This window comes from Lissotriton vulgaris, chromosome 10, assembly GCF_964263255.1.
Source record: "Lissotriton vulgaris chromosome 10, aLisVul1.2, whole genome shotgun sequence".
NCBI classification, from domain to species: Eukaryota; Metazoa; Chordata; class Amphibia; order Caudata; family Salamandridae; genus Lissotriton; species Lissotriton vulgaris.
In genome coordinates, this window is record NC_141698.1 from 45,845,377 (window position 1) to 45,868,027 (window position 22,651).

The 22,651-nt window shown below is 40.6% G+C and overlaps 1 protein-coding gene across 1 annotated transcript in view; it reads left to right on the forward strand.

Moving 5' to 3' along the window:
* Nucleotides 1–1,054: 1,054 nt before the first annotated feature.
* LOC147684542 (extracellular calcium-sensing receptor-like) overlaps nucleotides 1,055–22,651 on the forward strand; it is a 30,373-nt gene continuing 8,776 nt past the window's right edge. Inside the window, exons 1-3 of the mRNA XM_086939701.1 lie at nucleotides 1,055–1,221; nucleotides 5,141–5,432; nucleotides 17,396–18,223. Of these exons, the coding sequence (XP_086795827.1) occupies nucleotides 1,055–1,221; nucleotides 5,141–5,432; nucleotides 17,396–18,223 (1,287 nt within the window). The remainder of the gene's footprint in view (nucleotides 1,222–5,140; nucleotides 5,433–17,395; nucleotides 18,224–22,651) is intronic.

A 22,651-nucleotide genomic window follows, 5' to 3' on the forward strand; every position in this document is an offset into this window, starting at 1 on the left:
AGCCTATGTCCATCTGCACACCCTGGCGATTACAATGATGTATCGGGTGTGTGGATTGGCGCTGTGGTTCCCGAGTTTACCCACCTCAAAGGTTCAAAGTTCTTGCTTTATAATAGTAGTATAGATGTAATGGTGTCCTACAAAGGAGTGGTTTATCTCTCACTGGTGTTGTAATCCTGGCTATAAGGTAGCATGACACTGTGCCCTTCTTAGGAACATGTGTAATGTATCTTATTAAACTACAAAGTGTAGTCCAAAGGGCCTACAAGAAAGTGTCTTTACAGTATAGCTGTCAACCTCTTGACTTAACAATTCAGGTCATGTGAAGCATTTAAGCGACTAACTCCATTAGGGTGAAAACAAATTAACCACACATGTACTGCTGATTTTTTCAAGCCTAAAACCCCATAGGACGATCATAAATGATACCATAATTAATAATGTCAGTTAACATGTCATGAGTGATCTAATATGGAAGGTCATAAGCATTGCATTGCAGTTTTTGTGGTTATTTCAAAACCCAACTGCTTTTTGTTTTTTTTTAATCTATAGTAAGATCTCATTAACACACTTTAGTTTAACATCACTTTTTATTCAACGAATTTCTGTGATTTAGTGTCATATTTACCCAGCTCCACTTTAAACACATAGATTGCCTGGCTCAGTGAATTGTTGGGAAAATACATTATAATGCAAAGTACTCAGTAATTTTTTTAATCGTATTTGAATTCCTCATGGTGATGAAGACTGCGTAAAATACTGCAACTTCTTGAACTCCTCATCAAAGAGTGAAGACTGGATTCTGTATCACTTTTTTATCTGTGTTCACTGCTTACTTTCCACTACCACCAATTTGATGAGTGCCTAGAAGGACATGACTGCTGTGCTAGTATTGTTCAAAACCAAATATTAAAATAAATTATGTAATACACTTACATTATCTGTGTTTTTTCGTTTCTAGATGCAGTATTTCTACATGTCTAGAAAGAAGCTCGGCATGGCACTGACTAAAGTTGCCCTATTTCATTTCATCTGGGCACACTGCTTGACTGCGATGGAGGCACCCACACCAAATTGCAAGCTTTCCCACCCCACCCTGGATGCATATGCAGTGAAAGGAGATGTGATATTTGGGGGGATCATCCCCTTTCATCTGGAGAGCTTTTTCCCTGCTTCAAACTTACGATTCTCAGAACCCCCAACTCCGAGACAATGTCAAAAGTAAAGACAGTCTTAGATTGTATATTTCATTCTTTCTTGATAAATTGACTACATTGCTCTTGCTGTTCTTCGGTTTTTGTTCCACATAATTAAAACATGTAATTCATTACATTTAACACATTAGTCAACACAACCGTTTGGGGTGAAATTTGAAAATAAACCGAAATCAAATTGCACTAATAAATAAAGGCTTCCTTTTTTTGTCTGATATTATGAATGAAAGAGGCTGTTCTAGGTCTCATAAACTAGGTATCAGTAAGAATATGTGTGTCCTCCTGATCTGCAGCAACCCATATTTTGTAATAGACGACAGCGCCTAATTTTGAGACCTCAATTAGCAACCAGCAAAGGATTTAAGCTGAGTGGGAACCTACCAAACTTCCATTGTTCTACACACAAGGTATATGGCACTGACTAAGCTACACATGTTATCAGAGAGATAGTGTATTGCCATATGTCTTTACTCTGAGAGATATATGAGAATACCTTCCTCCATCTGTTGCAATTCTCGGAGCCCTGATTAATTACTCCCAAAAATGTATAGTAGAAGATTTAGGAAGGACCTGAAACATGAAAATTCCAAGTGCAGATTGTATGGAACAAAGGCCTTTACAAAAGCCATGGCTCGTTTTATCATATTTTTCAACAGTTTTTTAATGTTATGTACTTACATCCATATTATGTTTTTTTATCAGAAAAAAAAGATATTTAGTTACTTTATCATAAATACTTTTTTACTGATTTTTTAAAATGTACATTACCAGAGACTATTGAGCTTCCTCAAGTTTAAATCATTTTACAGTTCTTGTTCTTGTTATTATAAACACATCCATTTTTATTCAGTTGCATCTATAGTATGTTGATATCTCATGTCATGTTTTAACAATTAAGATTCCTAAGGTTGGATTTAGAGTTTGTCAGATGTGGGATATCCAACATTAGCAGTCAAATGTTCTGTTCACCCAATTCAGAGGTCACGGATGGCTAAGCACTCCAATTGGAGTGGGGGATACATCCACACCTTATAGTACATGGCTCCAAATGCACCAAACTCTAAGTCCAGTGTTTAATGCGATTGAGATTTCTGATTGTTTATTATGGTTGTTTCTTTCCCACAATATTCAGCTAACATGTCTCATACTACTGAGATTCGTTGCATCTTATTATTTCTCAGTATACAATTTAACAGTTTTAAATTCCTATGCCTTTGTGCCCCTGGTTTGACTTTTCGATTAGCCTGGAGTTTATATAAAGATTAAGTATTGTGGAATTAAATAAGCATTGAGAAAGCTATACAGAGTGAAACTTTTTGGTGAAAAAGTTTTTTTTCTGAAACTGCAATTAAAAACAACAGATGTCGAAGATTCTAAGGATGTTCATTTTCTACAAAACCAAAGATGTGAAGACTGTTTGCATTTATTATTTCAGAAAATATTCAAGCTATTTTAGAAATCACTAAGTTTGGGTAGTTATATCTATCTGTGTAAACTATAATGTATGCATTTCTGTGCACTGCTCATATCCTCACGTATGAATTCACTGTTGACATTGTAAGAGATGCATTGATAACATAACAGATGAGACCATATATGACATCACCAGTCACACTTTCAATGACATCACTGTTTTTATTCCCAAATGATTTTTTGACATACGTCCACAATGTTACTAATACATACATATTAAACAGTTTTTTGAAGGTCTCATTTAAGACCTTTTATTCTCTCGCTTGAGCCACAAGAAAAAGGATATTTGCAAACTCTCTTGTTGGCATACACACAAGACAATTTCAATTGATAGAGTACATTTTTCTGTATTTTGTCCATATTCAGTCTAGCAAGTATATGACTTACTCAGACAATCATCTCTGATAACATCTTAAAATTATTTGACTACTCTAAGCATTATCTCTGAGTTCCCCTTCTCATAATAAGTGTCCATACCACAGAATAAGGTTGATCATCCCCTGCATCGTGGGTACACAGAATCCATTTTTGCTTAGTACATGGTATACAAGCACTATGGGGCCTATTAGGATGGCGGACGGACCTGCGTCCGTCCGCCACCCCAGAGGAGGAGGGACCGTCCCCAGGGGCAGCGGCGGTCCCTCCGTGCTAATTAGGATGTGACCGACACCCTGGCGGTCACATCCTGTATTTTTAACATTGCGGCGGGTGCTGCTTGAAGCAGCACATGCCGCAATGTTAAAAAAAAACATGTTTACCTTTGGGTGCACTAAGCTGCAGGCACCGTGTGGTGCCTGCCGCTTCATGCACGCAAAGACAGGGGAGTACCATAGGTACCCCCCATGTGCACCCCCTACCCCCCTTCACCCCTGGGGCCCGAACGGGCACCCGAAGACAACACCGTATGCCTTTCCATGGCAGAAATGCCGCAGCGGATAATCCGCATCCTCCGGGCCGGCGGTGGCTTCTGCCGGCCCGTAGGATGCGGATTATCCGCAATCCTAATGAGCCCCTTAATTTTTTTAACACTCAGAAATATGTCAACCCTTTTCCCTTGCATTGAAGGTATAAACTGTGGGTTTGTTTAACCTTTGGTAGAGATATACAGTGGGTGTTAGTTCTTTCATGTGCATGCTTAATATGTACACACTGTCATCTATGATGTGATTTGTGTTGTCATATATTATCTCATCAGTGATGTCATTTGAGATGGCATCAGTGATGTCACTGGTGATATAACTTGTAAATGAGCGGAGCACGGCATGTGCTTAATTTATGTTTGCACATATCAGTATTGTTGACACATTTGGTTTCATAAACATAACATCACTTTAACTGTGTTTTTTGACCAAGAGATTGAGGTATTTTTAAGATGTTAATGTATTTGCAGGAAACGAATCCATAGTTTACTAAGAACAATGTTTTTAGTGAATTTATGCAATATATTTGAAACCTAGGGTAAAAAAAATATATATCATTTTATGGTTTGTGCAGAGTAAGTTTCTCTTAAACAAGCATGCACCAAGATACAAGTATTTGAGCAAGCGTTTTTTCCAGACTTCACATTCTACTCCTATCACACGTATTTGGGCCATGAATAATTATTAGGTATAAAAATGATCATTGAGTCACTATTATTTCAGGTCATGTTCAATAATTGCCTGGAGAAGACCAAACATTCATGAATGCCTAAGTACACTAGTAGTCAGAAGCATGGGTGTGATTCCTTTGTCCGGTTAAGAATAGTAGTCATAGGTCTCATTAAAATACCTGCACTGATTGAAAAGTTCGACCAGTTTTAAGACTGCAGCATGTATGAAATGTGACTTGATTTATTTATTTATGCAATTTGTTAAGCGCACAAATACCCTTGGGTGTCTCGGCGCTATATGATGGGAGTCTACAGCACCATTCTTGACTCCTTGCTAGTTGAATCAACATGAGACTATCACAATTGAACATTCACAATAAAACAATCATAATAAAACATTGAAGGTAAACCATCCACTGAAAGGATTATACCCACCATGTAAAATCCATGCCAGTTATTGCAATAATTTTACCATTAGAACGAGAGGGGGTTTGGTCCATCATTTTAAATGAAACACTCTTAGGCATGAAGCTCCTGCAGGCCCCTTCTACAACCTGGGTCAGACCAGGAATGAGCTAGGAAGTACTAGAGGAACCGGACCTAGAGTGAGGTACATGCCAAGCTACACCAGATACTGAACAAGCATGTGAGCACATAAATGTGCTCCAGTGGCACTTAAATGGACATCCAGAACTCCGGTCAACTTCAAGTGTATTTATATACAGCATAATATTTATAGATAATCAACCTAATACGAATTGATAGACAACATAAGATGTTTTGCTGTACAACATAATATGTATTTCTTTTTATACTGCAGATTCTAACTATATTATCAATTGTTCTCCTATTTCATCAATAGAATTTCTGTTGATATATACCAGTCTGCCCTGGCCATGGTCTTCGCCACTAATGAAATCAATCGGAATACCATGATGTTGCCCAAAACAACTTTGGGGTTCCAGATTTTTGACTCTTGCCACTCAGAGGCCAAGGCCATCGAAGTGACACTGTGGCTGCTCACTGGTCAAAACAAAACCATTCCCAACTACAGTTGCAGCTCAAGGCCCAAGCTGGCCGGCTTCATCGGAGACGTTCCTTCCTCAGGAGCTGTGGCCATGGCTGGAGTACTCGGGGTCAACAGAATCCCTCACGTATGTGTCAAGTCGATGCAATATAAGTCTCAACATAATGATATTTGCAACAGAGTACATCAATGGATATACATTAGAAGGGCAGAGATTCGTATAGAAGCATGAAGACCATTTTTAATGAACTGGGAAAGTTTTCGAACATAAGGTCCATTTATTCTTTCTAAGCCATGTCTTAAAAAAATGACTAGTTTCCAGAATGCAGTTTTTATATGACAGATATCTGGTTGTCCAGGAAAGTCATTACAGGGCAGGGGCCTCACACAACATCTAGTGAGGAAGGAATATTAAAAAGGAAGAGCCAAAAAACTGACATTCACAACACTATGCAAATCAGACAGCACTAAATATTAACCACATAGCAGTGTAGAAGACAACTAAAGCTAAAGAGAAATTCACAATGACAGTAGGCTACACATAATCATTAATTGAGGAAGAAGTAGAAACCTTATCTTTGAAAAACCCTCAAAATATTTACTGGAAAAACAATTACAAGTAAGACGCAACGTTATCTCGTATTGAGCTTTCACTTGACAATCAGGACTTTCACAATGCTATTAACACCGCATACATCACATTTTGACCATTTTGGACATGACAGTAATTTGGCCTACCTTTCCTTCCCAAGTGTCAAATTATCCATAGTAAAAAGCTGCAAGAATATGCATGACAAATGCGGATCATCAAGCTCACATCTAAATATTTTGAGATGGATTGATGAGTGAGAGAGAGATAACAATTGTTTTTTTTGATAAACAATGTTGGTACATGTTTTGTTTCACCAAAATGTTGTCATGCTTCTGCTAAATCTTTCCTTTTATATGGTTGTTTTACCTTATTAGTTGACTACATAATCAAATTCAAAATTGTAGTGCAAATCTGTACGGAGATCATATGTTACTGGCAAATCAAAAAGTTCCTTTTCAATGCAAAATGCACTAAACAATAAGTACACAGTGGTGATTTCCAATGTGTAAAATGTTTTTTTCAGTGCTTAATTTGTGAAGTCATGCAGCAGAGGGTTACTGCGTGCAGCGCTTAAGTTGTATCTACTGTGTGTGTGATTTAAATATGAAGTAATATATTGTCTGTTCTCAAGAGCAGGACTTTTTTATGGCACGTTTATTCTGCCAGCTCTATTATTTGTGTGCAAAATCTTAGGTGTGAGTTCATTTCTAAATGTGTGCGCTGTGCACACTATAAATTGAAAACTTTTCTGGAAATCAGATCTCCTTCAGTAGGGCAAATCATTAAGTTGAACGAAACTCACAATTCAACATTGACTGCTTTGGCTTGATGGATGTCCTGGGTCCACCTATTCTCTGAGAAAAAGTTGGCAGAACATTTTTTTGTTCCAGCATCTGAAGTTTAGGCAGGAGGAGTACACTCTGACAAATATCTAAGGATCCCAGAACCCTAGGGACACCACGTTGGGGTCAGGACTCCCTCTAATAGTAGCCACTAGCAGGGTCCAGGGAAGGTCTAGTTTGGGCTGGAAAGTTGGCCTCTCCAGGAAAGTTGGGTTCTACTAGCTTTTGGATCTTGAAGCTTAACAGGACGCTAGCCAACTAATCCTTGGCTTCCAGTTATTGGTCCAGATTGCAAGTAGGGGAAGGTCCAGCCCTTAGGGTATCCTCACAGGTCACAACAGCAGGAGTAGCCCTTCTTCTGTCTTCACAGGTGTGTTAGTGTTCTGAAGAGGGTACTAGGCATGCCATAATTATGCCCAGTGACAGCCTCTGAGTGGGTGAAACTCTTGTCTACTCCCTAACCAATGGGGTAAAGGTGACCCTAAACATATAGTTAGCACTTCCTGGCTGTTTTACTGTTACCTCTCCCACAGTGCCTTTCTCTACTTAAAAGCAAGATAGCATAAGCTTGCTTCCCCTTTCGAGAGCTCCCTGTGGCCACCCACAGGGGTGGCTAGGATAATGGGCCAACCCTCCCTTGTTGTCAATCAAAACCGGTTCTGGGGGCATCTCCACTTCCATTGGGATTGGAGCCTGACTGGCTGACATGACAATAGAAGGGACAGCCCAAAGTGTGAGCTATATCTGCCTTGGACAGGCTAGACAACCTTTACAGTTGATTACGTTGCTGGGAACGGCCCAGATGGGCATTCTGTCAGAAGGAGGTCAGCTCCTCTATTGTTGGTTTCGCTCTAGAAGACACTTCACATCTAATTAATGAGTGATTCAGCTGCTGGTTGAAAGTGAACACTGGCTGAAATGCACATTTGGCTCAGTCAGGAAAATTAAAACTTTCTGAAAGTGTTATTTTCAAAATAGTTATTCAAAATCCGATGTGACTGTAAGAAATTGGTTAGTTGTTTGTCTGGGGTTTGAGCCCTGGTCAAGCAGAAACCACAATTTTTCTCCTGATGAAGTCACAAGCAACCCTAAATTAACCTGTGCTCAACCATCAGGTAGCTTGGCACAGCGCAGTCACGGTTAACTCAGAGGCATAGTGTAAAGTATTTGTGCAACACTTCAAACAGTAACACAATGACAAAAAGGATTTCACACTGTAGTTTAGATGAAACAAGACCAAAACAAAAAAGTACAATCAGTAGAACTGAAGTGACACATTTTTCAAGATTTAGTAAAAAAAGGACCAAAAAGCATAAAGCGCCAACCGTGGCTATCTGGTCATTCTGGACTTGGTGAAGTCATGCTGAATGTGACGGTGAGCAGGCCAGGTACAGTCACTAGTTCGGGCCCGCTGAATTTTGCCTTCTCAAATGCATGAAAAAGTCCTGTTCGATGTAGAGGGGCCACAAGGAGTAGGAAGAGCATTATGAGAGGCAGCTGGAGTAGCTTTAAGAGTAGGCCAGGTGTAGTGGGAGAGCATTGTTGGAGCTTCAGATTGCCTATCCCCCACTAGCAGTTGATATTGTAGTGCGAAGAAGTGGCTGCCAGAGCTATGCATTGAATTATGCCACGAGTGGTGAGGTCTCGGTGCGAACAGGTCCATTTGCGGTTCCGAAGAGCCCAAAGGCTTGAATACAGCTCCCTGGGTCCCCAACCTGAGCTGCACCACTTGTAGTCATGAACTCAGTGCAGCAGGCTCCAGGGGCTAGCTTAGGATGTTGGAGAACCTTTTATGTCCCTGAGGCTCAGATCAGGAGGTGAGCAGTCTAGCCCTTGGAATCACTCTGGTGTTCTGAGTTCAAGGTCGCATTGTAGATCCAGTTATCGCCTCACTTAGGCAAGAGGGCTGTAGGCAGCAGGTCAGCACAGCAAGGCAGCAGTTCCTTTACAGCAGCAATCCAGCAGAGTGGCAGCCCTTTCATCAGCAGAGCAATCCTTTTCCTGGCAGAGAATCCCCAGGCCCAGAAGTGTATGAAGAGGTTGTGTCTGAGGTCCAGTATTAATTCCCATTTGTGCCTTTGAAGTGGAGGAAAAGATTCTGGAGGTTTTCCTTTGAAGTCCCATGGCATCCTACCTCCCCTTTCCTGGCTCCAGACTCGGTACAGCGGGTATGAAGCTCTTTGTGAGGAGGCCTATTCTAGTATAAGTGGGGATGTGTCAATTCCTCCCTCATGTCCTGCCAGTGATAGCCCATAAAGGTGCCCCTAAGTTCCCCATTGTACATGGCTGTCTAGGAGAAATACACAAAGCTCAATTGCCAGCTACACACAATCATGTGACCCAGGCACAGTTTAAAGGTAATAATTATTAAACTTTTTAAATTTTCTTCTGTTTCCTTTTGGCCACCTGCATGTTTTTCCTTTTCGCGCCAGGATACTCTGGTAGTAACAGAGCGCGTTATAAAACAGCTAAATAAAAAAAAATAAAAAAAATGGGCAAGGTGGGAAAATGCATACTTTCTAACATTGCAATTTTTCAAATGGAATGAGAAATTTGACTTCACCATAAATTAGGATTTTTTCCTCCAAATTCCAGACACCAAACATAAACAGGATACCTACTCTGATTTGGAAAGTGCAGCATATTAAATGTAATAAGGCAACTCCAATATTGTCCTATTGGAGAGGCATGCCTCACAGTAGTGCAATAGTGCATTTAGGACCTTTTCACTACCTGGACAATGTAAAACCTAAAGGTACAGGTCCAACCTTTTAAATACACTGTACCCTGCCCTCTGGGATGTCCAGGGTCTTCCCTAGGGGTGACTTATATTTATTCAAAAGGAAGGTTTAGGCCTGGCAGTAGGTTTCCTTGCCAGGTCTAAATGGCATTTTTAAAACTGCATAGCCAGTATACAGGGTCAGGCTTGGAGGCATATTTGGCATTGTCCATGTAATGGTGGCACAATATGTGCTGCAGTCTACCAATGCGGTACAAAAGGGGCTGGTGGTGACATTGAGCTTCCAGGCCCTTTCTGCTCTTTTTATTTAATTTTGTTTAATCAAGAATGAAGACAGTTTTAACTTCTTTTTAGAAGTCAGAGCACATGCATTGGGGCTAGGTTCAAAGTGTTCCAGTGTGTGTAGTCATAAAACCAGTAGCATCAATCCAGGAAAAATGGGACTTTGAGAAAGAGACAAGAAAGTCAAAAAGAAAGAAAGGCAGGAAGGCAGATGAAAAGAAAGGAAGGCAAAAAGGAAGGCATTATGGAAGTAGGAACGAAGACAAAAATGGGCACAAGAAAAGAAAAAAGGAAGAAAGAAGTAAAGAAAGAGAGAACAAATGAAAGAAAATGGCACAAAAAAGAAAGAAAGATGACTAAAAAGAAAAAATGAATGAAAAAAAGGAAAGTATACATAATTGAAAGAATGTAAAAAGAAAGAAAGAATAAAAAGTGGACAAAAACATAAAAGGAAGCATAAAGAAAGAAAGAAAGAATGAGAAAAAGAAAACGAAACAGAATTAAAGAAGGAAAGAAAATAGAAAATGAGGCAAATAGAAAGAACAAAGGAAGGAAGGCAAAAAGAAAGAAGTAAAACAACAAAAGAAAAGAAAGAAGCATAATAGGAATTAAAGAAAGAAATAAGTTAAAAATAAAGAAAGAAGGAAAGAACAGTGGTAGAAAGAAAAAGAAACAAATGATGGACGGACTGCTGGACAATACAAGCATTCACCCCAGTTTAGACCCAGCCATATGCAAATCAGTCTTTACCCTGTTCCTTGTGGGAATATTCCAGCTCGAACTGCCAAGGCAGGTCCTCCCTGGACCGGTAACAAGCATCCGGGACCGGTTTCAGGGAATCACCCTTCATCAGCCAGGCTAGCTCTAATCCAGCCCAATGGTGTAGTGAGCACAGGACCCACATCTGGGTATACCCTTCCCACTTTGGGCGACATATGCAAAAGAAACAATTGATGGACGGAATGCTGGACTATGCAAGCATTCACCCCCCGTCACAAGGATCTGGTTAAATCCATCATTATTTTGATCACCAGGACCAGATCTCTGTACCGAGGTGAATGTATGACATTGTTCTGGATTCTGTTCATCAATTGTTGTTTTTGCATTTATCACACCGAGTGGGACAGGAAGGCTCAGATGTGGGTCCTGTGCTCTCTGTGCCACTGGAGTCAAGCTATCCTGGCTGATGAGGGGTGAAACCCTGAAACCGGTCCTAGGATGCTTCTGTCTAGTCCACGGAGGACCCGGCCTGGTAATTCAGGCTGGACTGTTCCCATTGGGCAGAGGGTCAAGACTGATTTGCATATGGCTGAGTTCAAACTGGAATGGCATGGTGAGCAAAAAAACGATGAATTTAGGCCCAGATCTCTGTACTGGGGTGAATGTATGACATAGTTCTGCATTCTGTCCATCAATTGCTGTTTTTGCATTTGTCACCCCGAGTAGGACGGGTATGCCCAGAAGCGGGTCCCGTGCTCTCCATGCCACTGGAGTCAAGCTATCCTGGCTGATGAGGGCTGAAACCCCAAAACTGGTCCTAGGATGCTTGTTTCCAGTCCACGGAGGACCTGGCCTGACAATTCAGGCTGGGCTGTTCCCATTAGGCACAGTGTCAAGACTGATTTGCATATAACTGTGTTCAAAGTAGAATGGCATGGTGAGCAAAAAAACGATCGATTTAGGCCCAGTTCTCTGTACTGGAGTGAATGTATGACATTGTTCTGCATTCTATCCCTCAATTGTTTTTGCATTTATCACCCCGAGTGGGACGAGTATGCCCAGAAGTGGGTACTATGCTCTCCAAGAAGGCAAAAAATAAAGATGAAAAAATTTGGAAAAAAGTAAGAACGGAAGAAATAAAAGTGGTTTAAAATGGAAAGAAAAGAGAAAGATTTGAAGGAAAAGGAAATACAATAGAAAAAGGAATGAAATATGGAATGAAGGCAAGAGAGAAAGAGAAAAGAAGGAAATAAAAAGGAGAGTAGACAAAATGAAAGAAAGAAAGAACGAAAGAAGGTAAAAGAGAAAGAGAAAGAAAAGAAAAGGAAGGAAAGAAAAAATTTAATGAAGGCAAACAAGAAAAAGGAAGGAAAAAGGAACAAATAAGGAAAGAAGATACAAAATAGAAACAAGGGAAAAAGATAAAGAAAGAAGGAAAAAAAGACATAAAAGAAAGGAGAAAAAAACAGGAAAGACTGAAAGACAGGAAGAAGGAAGAAAAGTGGGATCACAGCATAAAATATTCAATGCTAAAACCCAAAGTTACACCCCGTCTATGGTTAAATCAAACTGTTACAAATATGCTGAAAATGAAACACCATCAAGTATGGTTTTCTTCCTGGGCAAATTTTATCCGAAAAACATTGGTGAAACTGCATCCCGGAACACAACATGGAATACTGAGAAAAGGCAGCAGTCCACTGCAAAATGAACTGGAAGGAGACAGGAACTGATAAAGGAGGGATTATCATGTGCTCAATTTCGATGGGTCCTCCTATCACGCCAGGCACTAAAGGGAACTCTTTGTGTGCGGATTTGCACCTTGTGTAAGGGCACAATTCAGTCACTCACACTGGCGTTAACTAGAGGTGTAAGTTGGCAGCCCAATGACGTACACTGTAGTGGGCAGAAGTAAAATATCAACAACAGCAGACCAATGGGTGAAGAGTTGAGGCTGAAAGCTCTGGTAAGTAAGTACATTATACATATTATTTTCGTAAAATCAAAAGGCTTGACCTATAATTAGTAATACTAATAATAGTAACATCGAAATGTCAGAACTAACAATATTAAAATGAATACGTTGAAACTACAGAACTATATGTATAAAAAAAGAAGCAAAATGTAAAATGTGGAAACCTTTTCTCTATTTGGTTGTGAATGAAACTAAATATGTCAATATTTTAGCATTTGTTGCTTGTATACTTGTCTTTGTCTTTTTGTGTATTGTTTTGGTGTTCAAATGCTCGACCTTCCTGTTGCTGGGGGACCCCAGATTTCAGTAATGATTCAGTGGGGGGGGTCCACAGAAGTCAAATGGTTAACAATCGCTGTTCTGGAGCACACAACTGTCCCAAAGTTTATAAAAGAAAAAAGAAATCCCCAATTCAGTGCTGGGTGCACTCATGCAACAAATCACTTTCATTTTGTTTTTTTAACTGATGACAGGTGTGTGTCCTCCATCACGATAAATGGGACTTGGGAAAGTTGTAGTAGCCTTAAAATACAATATTTAAGTTAAAAATACCAAATACCTCATGAAGTTGAAATATCAAAATGTTTCTGCCATTCAGAAATACAAAAATATATTTTTGATATTCACAGTATCAATGATATACTAAGGCGATTTTGTAGTAGAAAAGATGCATTGCCCTCTCAAATTGCACATTGTATTGCAACATTTTCATAAGAATAATTCATATGTTCACACTGAGTACCTATGTTCTTTCTTCAACTACACACTGTAAACCTCAGAATTAAGACAGGTGAGAAGGCATTGTCGTTTTTAAAAGTGAATTTCAGCCATAGAAAGACATGTTTTAAAAGTGATCCACTATCAAGGATACATTATTCTATGCTTGGGACCATTTCATGGGATATTGTGGACAAGATTAAAGAGTGACTAATGTCTACATTAATACCAGCAGACAACACCAGGCAACTTAAAAATGGAGAAAACTATTGAGAGTATTGCACAGTAGAAAACATTAGCCTTTCAAACACTTTAACCAGCTGAAGTGACATTTCCAAAAGGCTTCGCCTTAGTACTAAGCCACCAGCAAACGTTATGGATGTATGGATGTAGAAACCGATATTCCCACTAATAAACATAATGGATTCCAAACAAAAGCTTGAAAATATCTTATATAATAAAGTCAGAGTCCCTTTAAGAGAGACTTCGCCAGCTGAAGATAGGCATCTCCATAGGGTGTTCATTATTCAGCATTTTGAGATGTAATAATCAGAACTATTATCTGTCAAAATTCACCAATAGTATCCTCAAATATGCATTATATATTCACATAATGCATAAAGTATTTATCATTTTTTTAATAAAGCCATAATAAAAAATTAAACACCAACAAGAACTTCAGTTTTTGCTTTTAACATTTTTTAGTCCATAAAGTGAACCCACCTGAAGGGAGCCCTGAACTCCAGCTGAAGAGCATACGGCTCCACTCGGAGTGCTTTAAAAATTATGGTAAGAAATATCCTGCAGTCATGGGTTTATTGATGCAGGAGACTTACTGTCTTTCCTTTATTGCACCTGGGGGACTGCTGCCCTCCCTGTAGCCCCCCACATTTCATCAAAGAAATGTCTAGTGGTGACCTTGTCCTTTCGAGGAGCACCATCAGGCTCCACAACATATAGTTAAAAGCCCTCACATGGCATTATGGGGCACTCCTTGCAAGGACTAGAGAATGATAAATAAGCAGCTCCTACCACATTTATTATTACTAATATTCCTTTTAATAATTTTACTAGTGCTTAACTGTGACACCCATAATGCAACCATCAAAGAGGGCCGCAGTGAGAGCCTCAAGGACCCTGTGGCCCAAGCCCACTCTCCAGCCAGCACCCATGTTGCTGCTGGCATGAGCCGGTACTAATCTGCTTTGCTTCTACATGTGCTGGGGCTGATGATTTTAATGCTCCCACCCAAGCAGGATCAAAGGTATATTTTGGCCCGGGATAGGTGCATGCGGTTGAGCCGATTGGGCTATGGGGGTGATAGGCCTCCCTCCTTAGCAGCCAACACTGTATGTCTTGTGAGGACCTTGCAGACAGAGGCATCCAACATTGTCTCAACCAATAGGGTCCCCAGGTCTCCACCTACCCTTTTAATGAATGCTGACCTCCGTGGTATGGGGTCCCTGAAGTTTTTTAAGGCTGTGGGTTGGGAGGTGTATGCCCCCTTCCCCATGAAAAGAAAGATTTTTCCCTGAGGTATGGGGTCCCTGGTACCAGCAATCCCTCAGGGTTGGGGCTGCATGACATCCTACCCAATATAGAAAAACATTCAAAAGAATTGCCAGCTCTAAAGGGGGTAGCAGGCCTGGGGGCCTTGAGGTTCCCCTGGAAGGCCCCAATTAAAAAAAATCAATGGATGTCTTGGGCTGGCCTGGTAGACTAACTGTATTACTAAAAATGATAAAATAGGGTGAAAGAATAATATTAAATGAACATCAAGAGCTGGTCATCTATTAATCACTGTTCCTGCCAAGAATCACCCCAAATTGCACTTTAAGGGCTAATTTGGATAGCGTTTGCTATATGGTGGTTCCCAAACTGGGCTGTTGTAAATATGGGCAAATTTTGCGGATCTGCGGTCCGCGAATTCGCCAAAATCGCAAATAAATCTGCAAATTCGCGGATTTCCCAGTGAAATCGCAGACTTTTTTGCGATTTGCACCATACTCAACTGGAGTACTTTCTACTGGCTAACCAGTAAGTGCTGCCTCGTTGGGTAAATGTATAGTGTTTTTCCTGCACTATAGCTGCGTAGGGCCAGAAGAGTTGCCTCCAGTGTCCATGTGTGTGTAACTTTGCCATCGCGCCAAAGGGCGCCGGGGTCCCTCGAGTGAGCTGTCCATAATAGAGTGTAAAGGGCGGGAAGACGGTGCATACCGCTAGTGTTTGGGGGGCAAACGGGGGGGGGGCTTCTATGCGAGTTCACATGCCTCTTCTGCGTATAAAAGGTAAGACACCAATCAGAGCAGCAGATGAGGAGAAGGAAGCTCCTGGTCTCGGGGATTGCGCCTGTGAAAGTCAGGGATGCATAGGCCTCCATCAAGCATCAGCTAATTTTCGACTGTAGATATTGGGAGAAAGCACACCTGCCCAGCCTCGACAAAGTGCACAATTTTTTGGGGATGATTAAGGAGTTACTGTATTTGAGCTTCAACTCAGGCACCTGCTTTCTCTTTATCTGTAAGTGCTTCCTGTTGACGTTTAATTTTTATGACAGGAGCCTCGTTGTCTACTTGTAACTATTCTCTGACCCTGCTTCGAGGGTCAGAGCAGGGTCAGAGAATAGTTGCAAGTAGGCAACGAGGCGCCGCTCAGGAAGCACTTACAGGGTTACAGCAGGTGCCCAAGTTGAAGTTAATTTCTTTGTAACGAAATTAGCTTCAACTTGGGCACCTGCTGTAACCCTGTAAGTGCTTCGGGAACAAAATACGTCCTGCTCGCGGATTTGCGGATTTTGCGGATTTTGCTGCAATTTCACGAAATTGCATCAACATCCGCAAATCCGCAAACGGGACACATTTGTGGCCCATACTTAGGCTGTTGTAGCACCAGTCTGTTTTTTATGTGTTGTGGAAGCTGCAGGAATTGCACAGCCCCCTTAAAAATTAAATCTAAGTTTCATTGGGTCTATAGAGCATGATCCTAGGAAAAGCTTATGATGTTTTTAAGCATTCCTAGAACTCGAGCTTTTGTTCTATAGCTAGGGAATGCAGTGACCATTGATGGTTGGTCTTGTGGCAGCATAATGAGAGTAAACCTTTAACACATGTTTAATGTTGTTATGAACATAAATGATTTATTAAGAACTTAATTGATGGTTTTTATAATGTTCTTTGTTAATGATATGTATCTTTAAATTGGTTTTTGGAATATAATAGATATAATGATGATTCTTAATATGTTCAGGTTGCCTTTTTAAGGTGTCCAATAAGCTTGTCTTGTAAATTGATATAGTCACCCCTTGTAAAGCCAACAGGCCTGCCTTTTATATATTGATAGTGACTTATATTAAAAACCCTAGGAATTTCCAAAGGGTAAAGTGACGTTAAAAAAGTAGAAATCCACTGAAACCAATTAATATTAAAGTAATGTTATAGTTAGGTTAATATGTCAGATACAGAATTCCACTTTTAAACTAGAAAAAACAATGCTGTTCATCAGTTATAGCTATCTAAAGTAACTATAATTCACACCCGCATCATGCACTGCTTCTAGCCTTACATATTACTTCACTCATGACTTTTTCCATTGCTGCATTGATAACATCCCTAATAACATCTAATTATATCTAAAATTACACATTTTTAATGACAACACTGTGCATGGAGAGGGCACACTAGTTTCCCATGATCAAAAGGTTTAATTGGAAAAAAAGATATTTTACCAATTGCAGATGAAGGTGTGTCCCCCATCCATGAGGGTTAGTAGTAAGGTAGGAGGGGACGTTTTAAAGCACATTTTGATCTTGAAAGGACGCTCTGAGAAGGCTAAGGGATAAGACGTGGATGCTGTTGAAATTTCTGATGATACTATGGTGCAGTATCTAAGGTGTTTAATAAAACAGTGTTTACATTTTATTTTGCTGCCAATTAGCTGCATGTAATACATCCTCATAAAGTGATACAATGCATGCATGAGAGCTTTGAAGAATATTGCCTCTGAACAGGGTTGCTCGATGCAATGCATTTTGGCATTGAACATGTGACAGTTTAAAATAGACAGCAGAATCGATAAGAAAGATATGATGAAGTGGCTGAACTCCATTCCGGAAGCATGACACATTTACATCTATTTTACTAAACCAACGGATAACTAATTTACATTGTCCAAATACTTATTCTGACAGTTTATTGGGATAACACACTTTGTCTCTTCTAAACAGATCAGCCATGGAGCGGCACTCCCCACTCTGAGTGACAAATTGCAGTTCCCGTCTTTCCTCCGGACTGTGACAAGTGTCGACATCCAACCTCTGGCACTAGTGCAGCTTTTGCTCCTATTTGGATGGACATGGATAGGAATCTTGATTTCAAACAATGATATTTGCCTCCAAGGCAGTCAAAAGCTAAAGCAAGAAGCAGAGAAAAGGAGGATTTGCATTGAGTTCTTTGAGACCCTGCCAACTGTTCCCAACCGTTCCTCCTTAGACCATGTCATAAGGATAATGCATCGATCCACGGCCACTGTCATTATCTGCTATGCCTTTGAGGCTCACATTGTCCCATTAATGAAGGAACTAGCAGTGCTGGGATTCCATGGCAAAATGTGGATTGGAATAACAAGCTTGATGCCTTCTTTAATGTTTACCACAAGAGAATTATGGGAAATGCTAAATGGCACATTGGGCATGGCAGTGTCCAACAGAGAAATCCCTGGATTTAGAGAATTCATCTATGGAATTCATCCATCTAAGAACTCTCAGGACATTTTTCTGAGAAGGTTCTGGGAGCATGTATTTAGCTGCATCTGGGGGGTGAATCTGAACACCACAGGTGTAGAAAATGCTTCAATGGGGAAAAGACTCTGCTCTGGGTTGGAAAATCTGCAAGGTCTGGATCCTTCAGTATATAACACAAGATTTACCTTTTCTGCATACAATGCAATCTATGCTTTGGCACAAGCACTAGATGATCTGATTTCTTGCAAACATCAAGAAGGTCCCTTTGTCAACAATTCGTGTGCAGATGCTCAGATGTTTCAACCATGGCAGGTGAGGACACGTATACTGTGTGAATGAGATTTCTTTGCTTTTGAGCCACCGGTGTATTTTTGTTTATAGTATATCTGTGTTGATTTACTAGTACATTTTGCACATTTAAATAACTAGAGCAGACATTTTCAGCTTAGGTGTAGGAGGAACAGGTCCTTGCTAACTCTTATGGTGTTAATAGCGGCCTATGTAAACCCATCACATTTACATTAATTGAATATAATAATTGACATACATTTTTCTGATGATGATAGCCTGAAATTGTGTCATGAATATTGCATATCTTCACCTATGTTGAACTTCACAAGAAATGAGTATTGACGTCACAGTGGTGACAAACTATACAAACTTTAATGTTCTTGACCGACTATTTGCAGGCCGAAAATAGTCGGTCAAGAACATTAAAGTTTGGAACACTGGGGCTTACTCAATACAATCATCTTTCCTAAAAGGTCCCCATATTTTTTAGTTATGCTGTTCCTAGTTTCAAATTGTAGCCCCTTACAAGTTTTTAATGAAAAGCAACAATACCTTTTTTGAACAATTATGGAACCATGGTAAAATCAGGTGTATTTATAAATGTAATTATATTTTTACTATGCTTTTATGGACATTGGGGGGTTTTTGTAAAGATTTTAATTAATCAAACAATAAAACTTACTTATGATATACATAGAGGCCATCACAGGGATGGCGGACTGCTTGGGTCAGCAGATAACCAAGTCTTTAATTGTTCTGAAGTTACATTTTTTTTAATATTGCCAATTCTGCTCAATGAAACGGGATGCATTTCTTTTTGAGAGTTGTCACTGTCCCCATGGACTCCTGGCTATTCCCCAAAATCTTTATTTTTAAATCACATAAGAAACCAATTCCCTTTTGCAAATGGGTTAACATCTTCTTTGATGAGTCTGTAACTTCTCAACGTTTATCAAATAAATTGTGGTCACAAAACATTGATACATAGTGTACTGAATCAGCATTTGAAAGGTTCATCTATGATATGGCTCTTCCAGATTCCCATTCAATAGTCATTCACAATCGCGTTTTAGGAGTTGGAAAACATCTTTTGACTCCCAGAATGGGATTAGTACACCTGAATTGCTTTTTCTGTAGCATACGCCAAATTGGGGCATTTGCAACTTCTGGGGCCATAAATTGAAAAGTCCCCCAGTGGTGCATAAGGCATATGCACTTGCTTTGCTTGCCCCTGGGGTACTTTGGTGTTACAGAAAGTGCCACAGGCAAATGTTAAGCTCTTTCTGTAATACAGATAGAGCTGGAGCACACATACCACTAGCATTATCACCAGAGGGTGTTCCCTCATTTGCATGAGGACATGGCCTCCTTCAAGTGGGGGAATCCCAATGCCTCTGTGACCGTGCCATATTATAGACACAAGAAGGGCAACAGGAAAGGTTTGGGTGCTGTCTCTGACCGGCTTGGACCTCAACTAACTACCAAAGCTGAACAACTAGCCAGTCAGGTTTACTTTTTTTTATGATTTAGAAGACACCCAGCCTGTATGTACTGAGTGTTCCACAAATTTGTTTGTAAAAGTTTTTATTTTATTTTATTCAAATTTTTCATTAACTTCTTTGCATGTCCTCAAAGGCTCATTTATCAAAACAATCGAGTAAACATTCAGAAAATAATGTGCGCAATATATACAAGTGTTGGATCTGTACACAGCCAATACTAAAAATTCAGAGACACCAAAAACAACAATATATACAAATCAATTGATACATAAGAGACATTTAACACAAGCACCAGTCCTTCAAATTATATACCAGAAGACAGGCGGACACGGGGATTCAAGGATACTGCCTGCCTGTCTAGAAATGCCTGTGATTGGGTGTTTTGAGGATTGAACAACTAGGGGTAATAAAAGTGGTATTGTTTAGTCCCTAGTTGCACCCTTCTTCCTTATCACAGGCTGGGGTCAATCCTCAAAACACCCAATCACAGGCATTTCTAGACAGGCAGGCAGTATCCTTGAATCCCCGTGTCCGCCTGTCTTCTGGTATATAATTTGAAGGACTGGTGCTTGTGTTAAATGTCTCTTATGTATCAATTGATTTGTATATATTGTTGTTTTTGGTGTCTCTGAATTTTTAGTATTGGCTGTGTACAGATCCAACACTTGTATATATTGCGCACATTATTTTCTGAATGTTTACTCGATTGTTTTGATAAATGAGCCTTTGATGACATGCAAAGAAGTTAATGAAAAATTTGAATAAAATAAAATAAAAACTTTTACAAACAAATTTGTGGAACACTCAGTACATACAGGCTGGGTGTCTTCTAAATCACAAAAAAAGTAAACCTGACTGGCTAGTTGTTCTGTTTTGGTATATTATAGAGACAGTCGCAGAGGCAAAGAAGCTGTCAGGAGGTGCATTAACAGTGCATCACCTCATTGCGTCCCCTGATGGCAGCCCTGTGGAGGGAGTAAAGGGCGACCTAAGGACCACTCAGTCAACCCCTTGCAGGCAGCTGCCGTTAATCACAGCACCCGCCCGCAAGAGGATCTCTCTCCACTGTGCAGTTTGCCACCTGCCCAATGCAACACAGAGCGGCTGCTTCAAAGCTGCTCCATTTTTTACTTTAATGCACTGCCCACAGGGCAGCAAAGCTTCGTAGCTGTCCTTTGGGCAGCCTATTTAACATGATAGGGCACAAATTACCCGTTTGCTCCCGGTGTCCCTGTATTAACCCCTCTCGTACGCTCATGACGAGCTGAGCTCGTCATGATTGCGTTGTTTTCTGAGTTCTTCAGCACGGCAGGGGAATTGCTGCAGAAACCATGGTGTTAAGGTGCACCGGGTGTATAGTGGGAAAGTGCACCCTATGTGTAATAGGGCTGTATGTCCTTTATTCTGTGTCAGAAATCTAAGGGGATGGTCATTCACGGGCGAGGTTGGCAGGTGCAAGACCTGTGAAGCATATATATTTGTATGTTGCAGACTTGTATTTGGTAACATTTATACATGGGAGGAGAATAACAACCTGTAGTCATAAAGATCAGGTTCTCCCTATCTGCATTTTGGCACTGAATGAGATGTTTATTGTTACCCAAGTCAATGATACTCATTTTATTTACCTTGAGTGAACCAGCCACAATTTGATCCTTTGTTCAGCTAACAGGGGCCAACAGATTAGAGGGATCTTACGTTTTGGACCTTTCATTAAGAAAGGGAGGAAAAGGACGTACAAATGTGAAAATATGAAGAGTGTCTGATGGCCATCTGTGATACTGGGAGGTACAACATGGTGCCAGGAGGTCTGAGACTAAAGATTGAATGGACGTGAGGCATACCAGAATGAGAGAGACAGTGATAGACTTTGTAACTTGACATTTATAGACCTCAGTGGTTCAGATTTCACTCACACCATCTTTCCAAAGGTGTGTTGTAAGCTTTCCAGAGCCTCAGACACCCAGCTCTGTTGCCAGTGCTGCAATTTGCTACTTGACATACAGTGCACTTGTTGGCAGCACATGTATAGAATGTATATTACAATCAGCCAGCAGAGAAGTGTGTGTTTAACCCCTACGATGCTGATGACGAGCTCAGCTCGTCATCAGCCACGGGTGGCGTGTGCTGATGACGAGCTGAGCTCGCCATGTAACGCGGTTTTTAAAAAAAGCCGCGCAGCGCGGAAATCACCACCGCAGCGATGCGGTTAATGTCTTGGAGTGTACTTAGAAGACACTTCAACCCTGATTGACAGTGGCTTCGAAATTGCACCTGATATATTGTAAATGTAAATTGATACTTGTATAGCGCACTACTCACCCGCAAGGGTCTCAAAGCGCTTGTATGAATACCGCTGTGGAACCCATCCTGGCTTTCCCTGTGAGGCCTCCTTTCCTGGGCACCCCCAAGGTGGAGGCCAGGCATCCTTAGCGTTGTGGGGCCATTGTGGAGATTAAGCAAGCTATTGCCCAGAGTTGCAGAGTGGGACTCCATGATTGGAATAGGCACTGAGGCGAGAATGATCAGGTCCGTGGAATGTTTGAGCCCAAGACCCGCCGAGGCGGGGAATTGAACCCTGGTCCCGGGCCAGACCTCTACATCAGGGTCTGCCGCTCTAACCATTGAGCCACACTTCAGATCGGAATTTATCATGTGTGATAAAGAGCACCCAATTTCGATTAATATTCTTACAAAGGAGCATAATATGTGGATTTAGTGATGACCACACTAGAATCTGCATGAGGGTTTTATTTATTGGGATCGTTCCACTATTACATTTCAGTGGATTTTGTCTACTGAAGTGAATGGTGGAGGAGAGGAGACAGTGCTTATTGCAAAACTCATGATTTTTATAAGTTTGATAACAAGACTTACCTCACATATCAAAAATAAACGGACCACAAGAATCAGGTCCTATATAATGTTCTCCTCCCTGATGATGTCT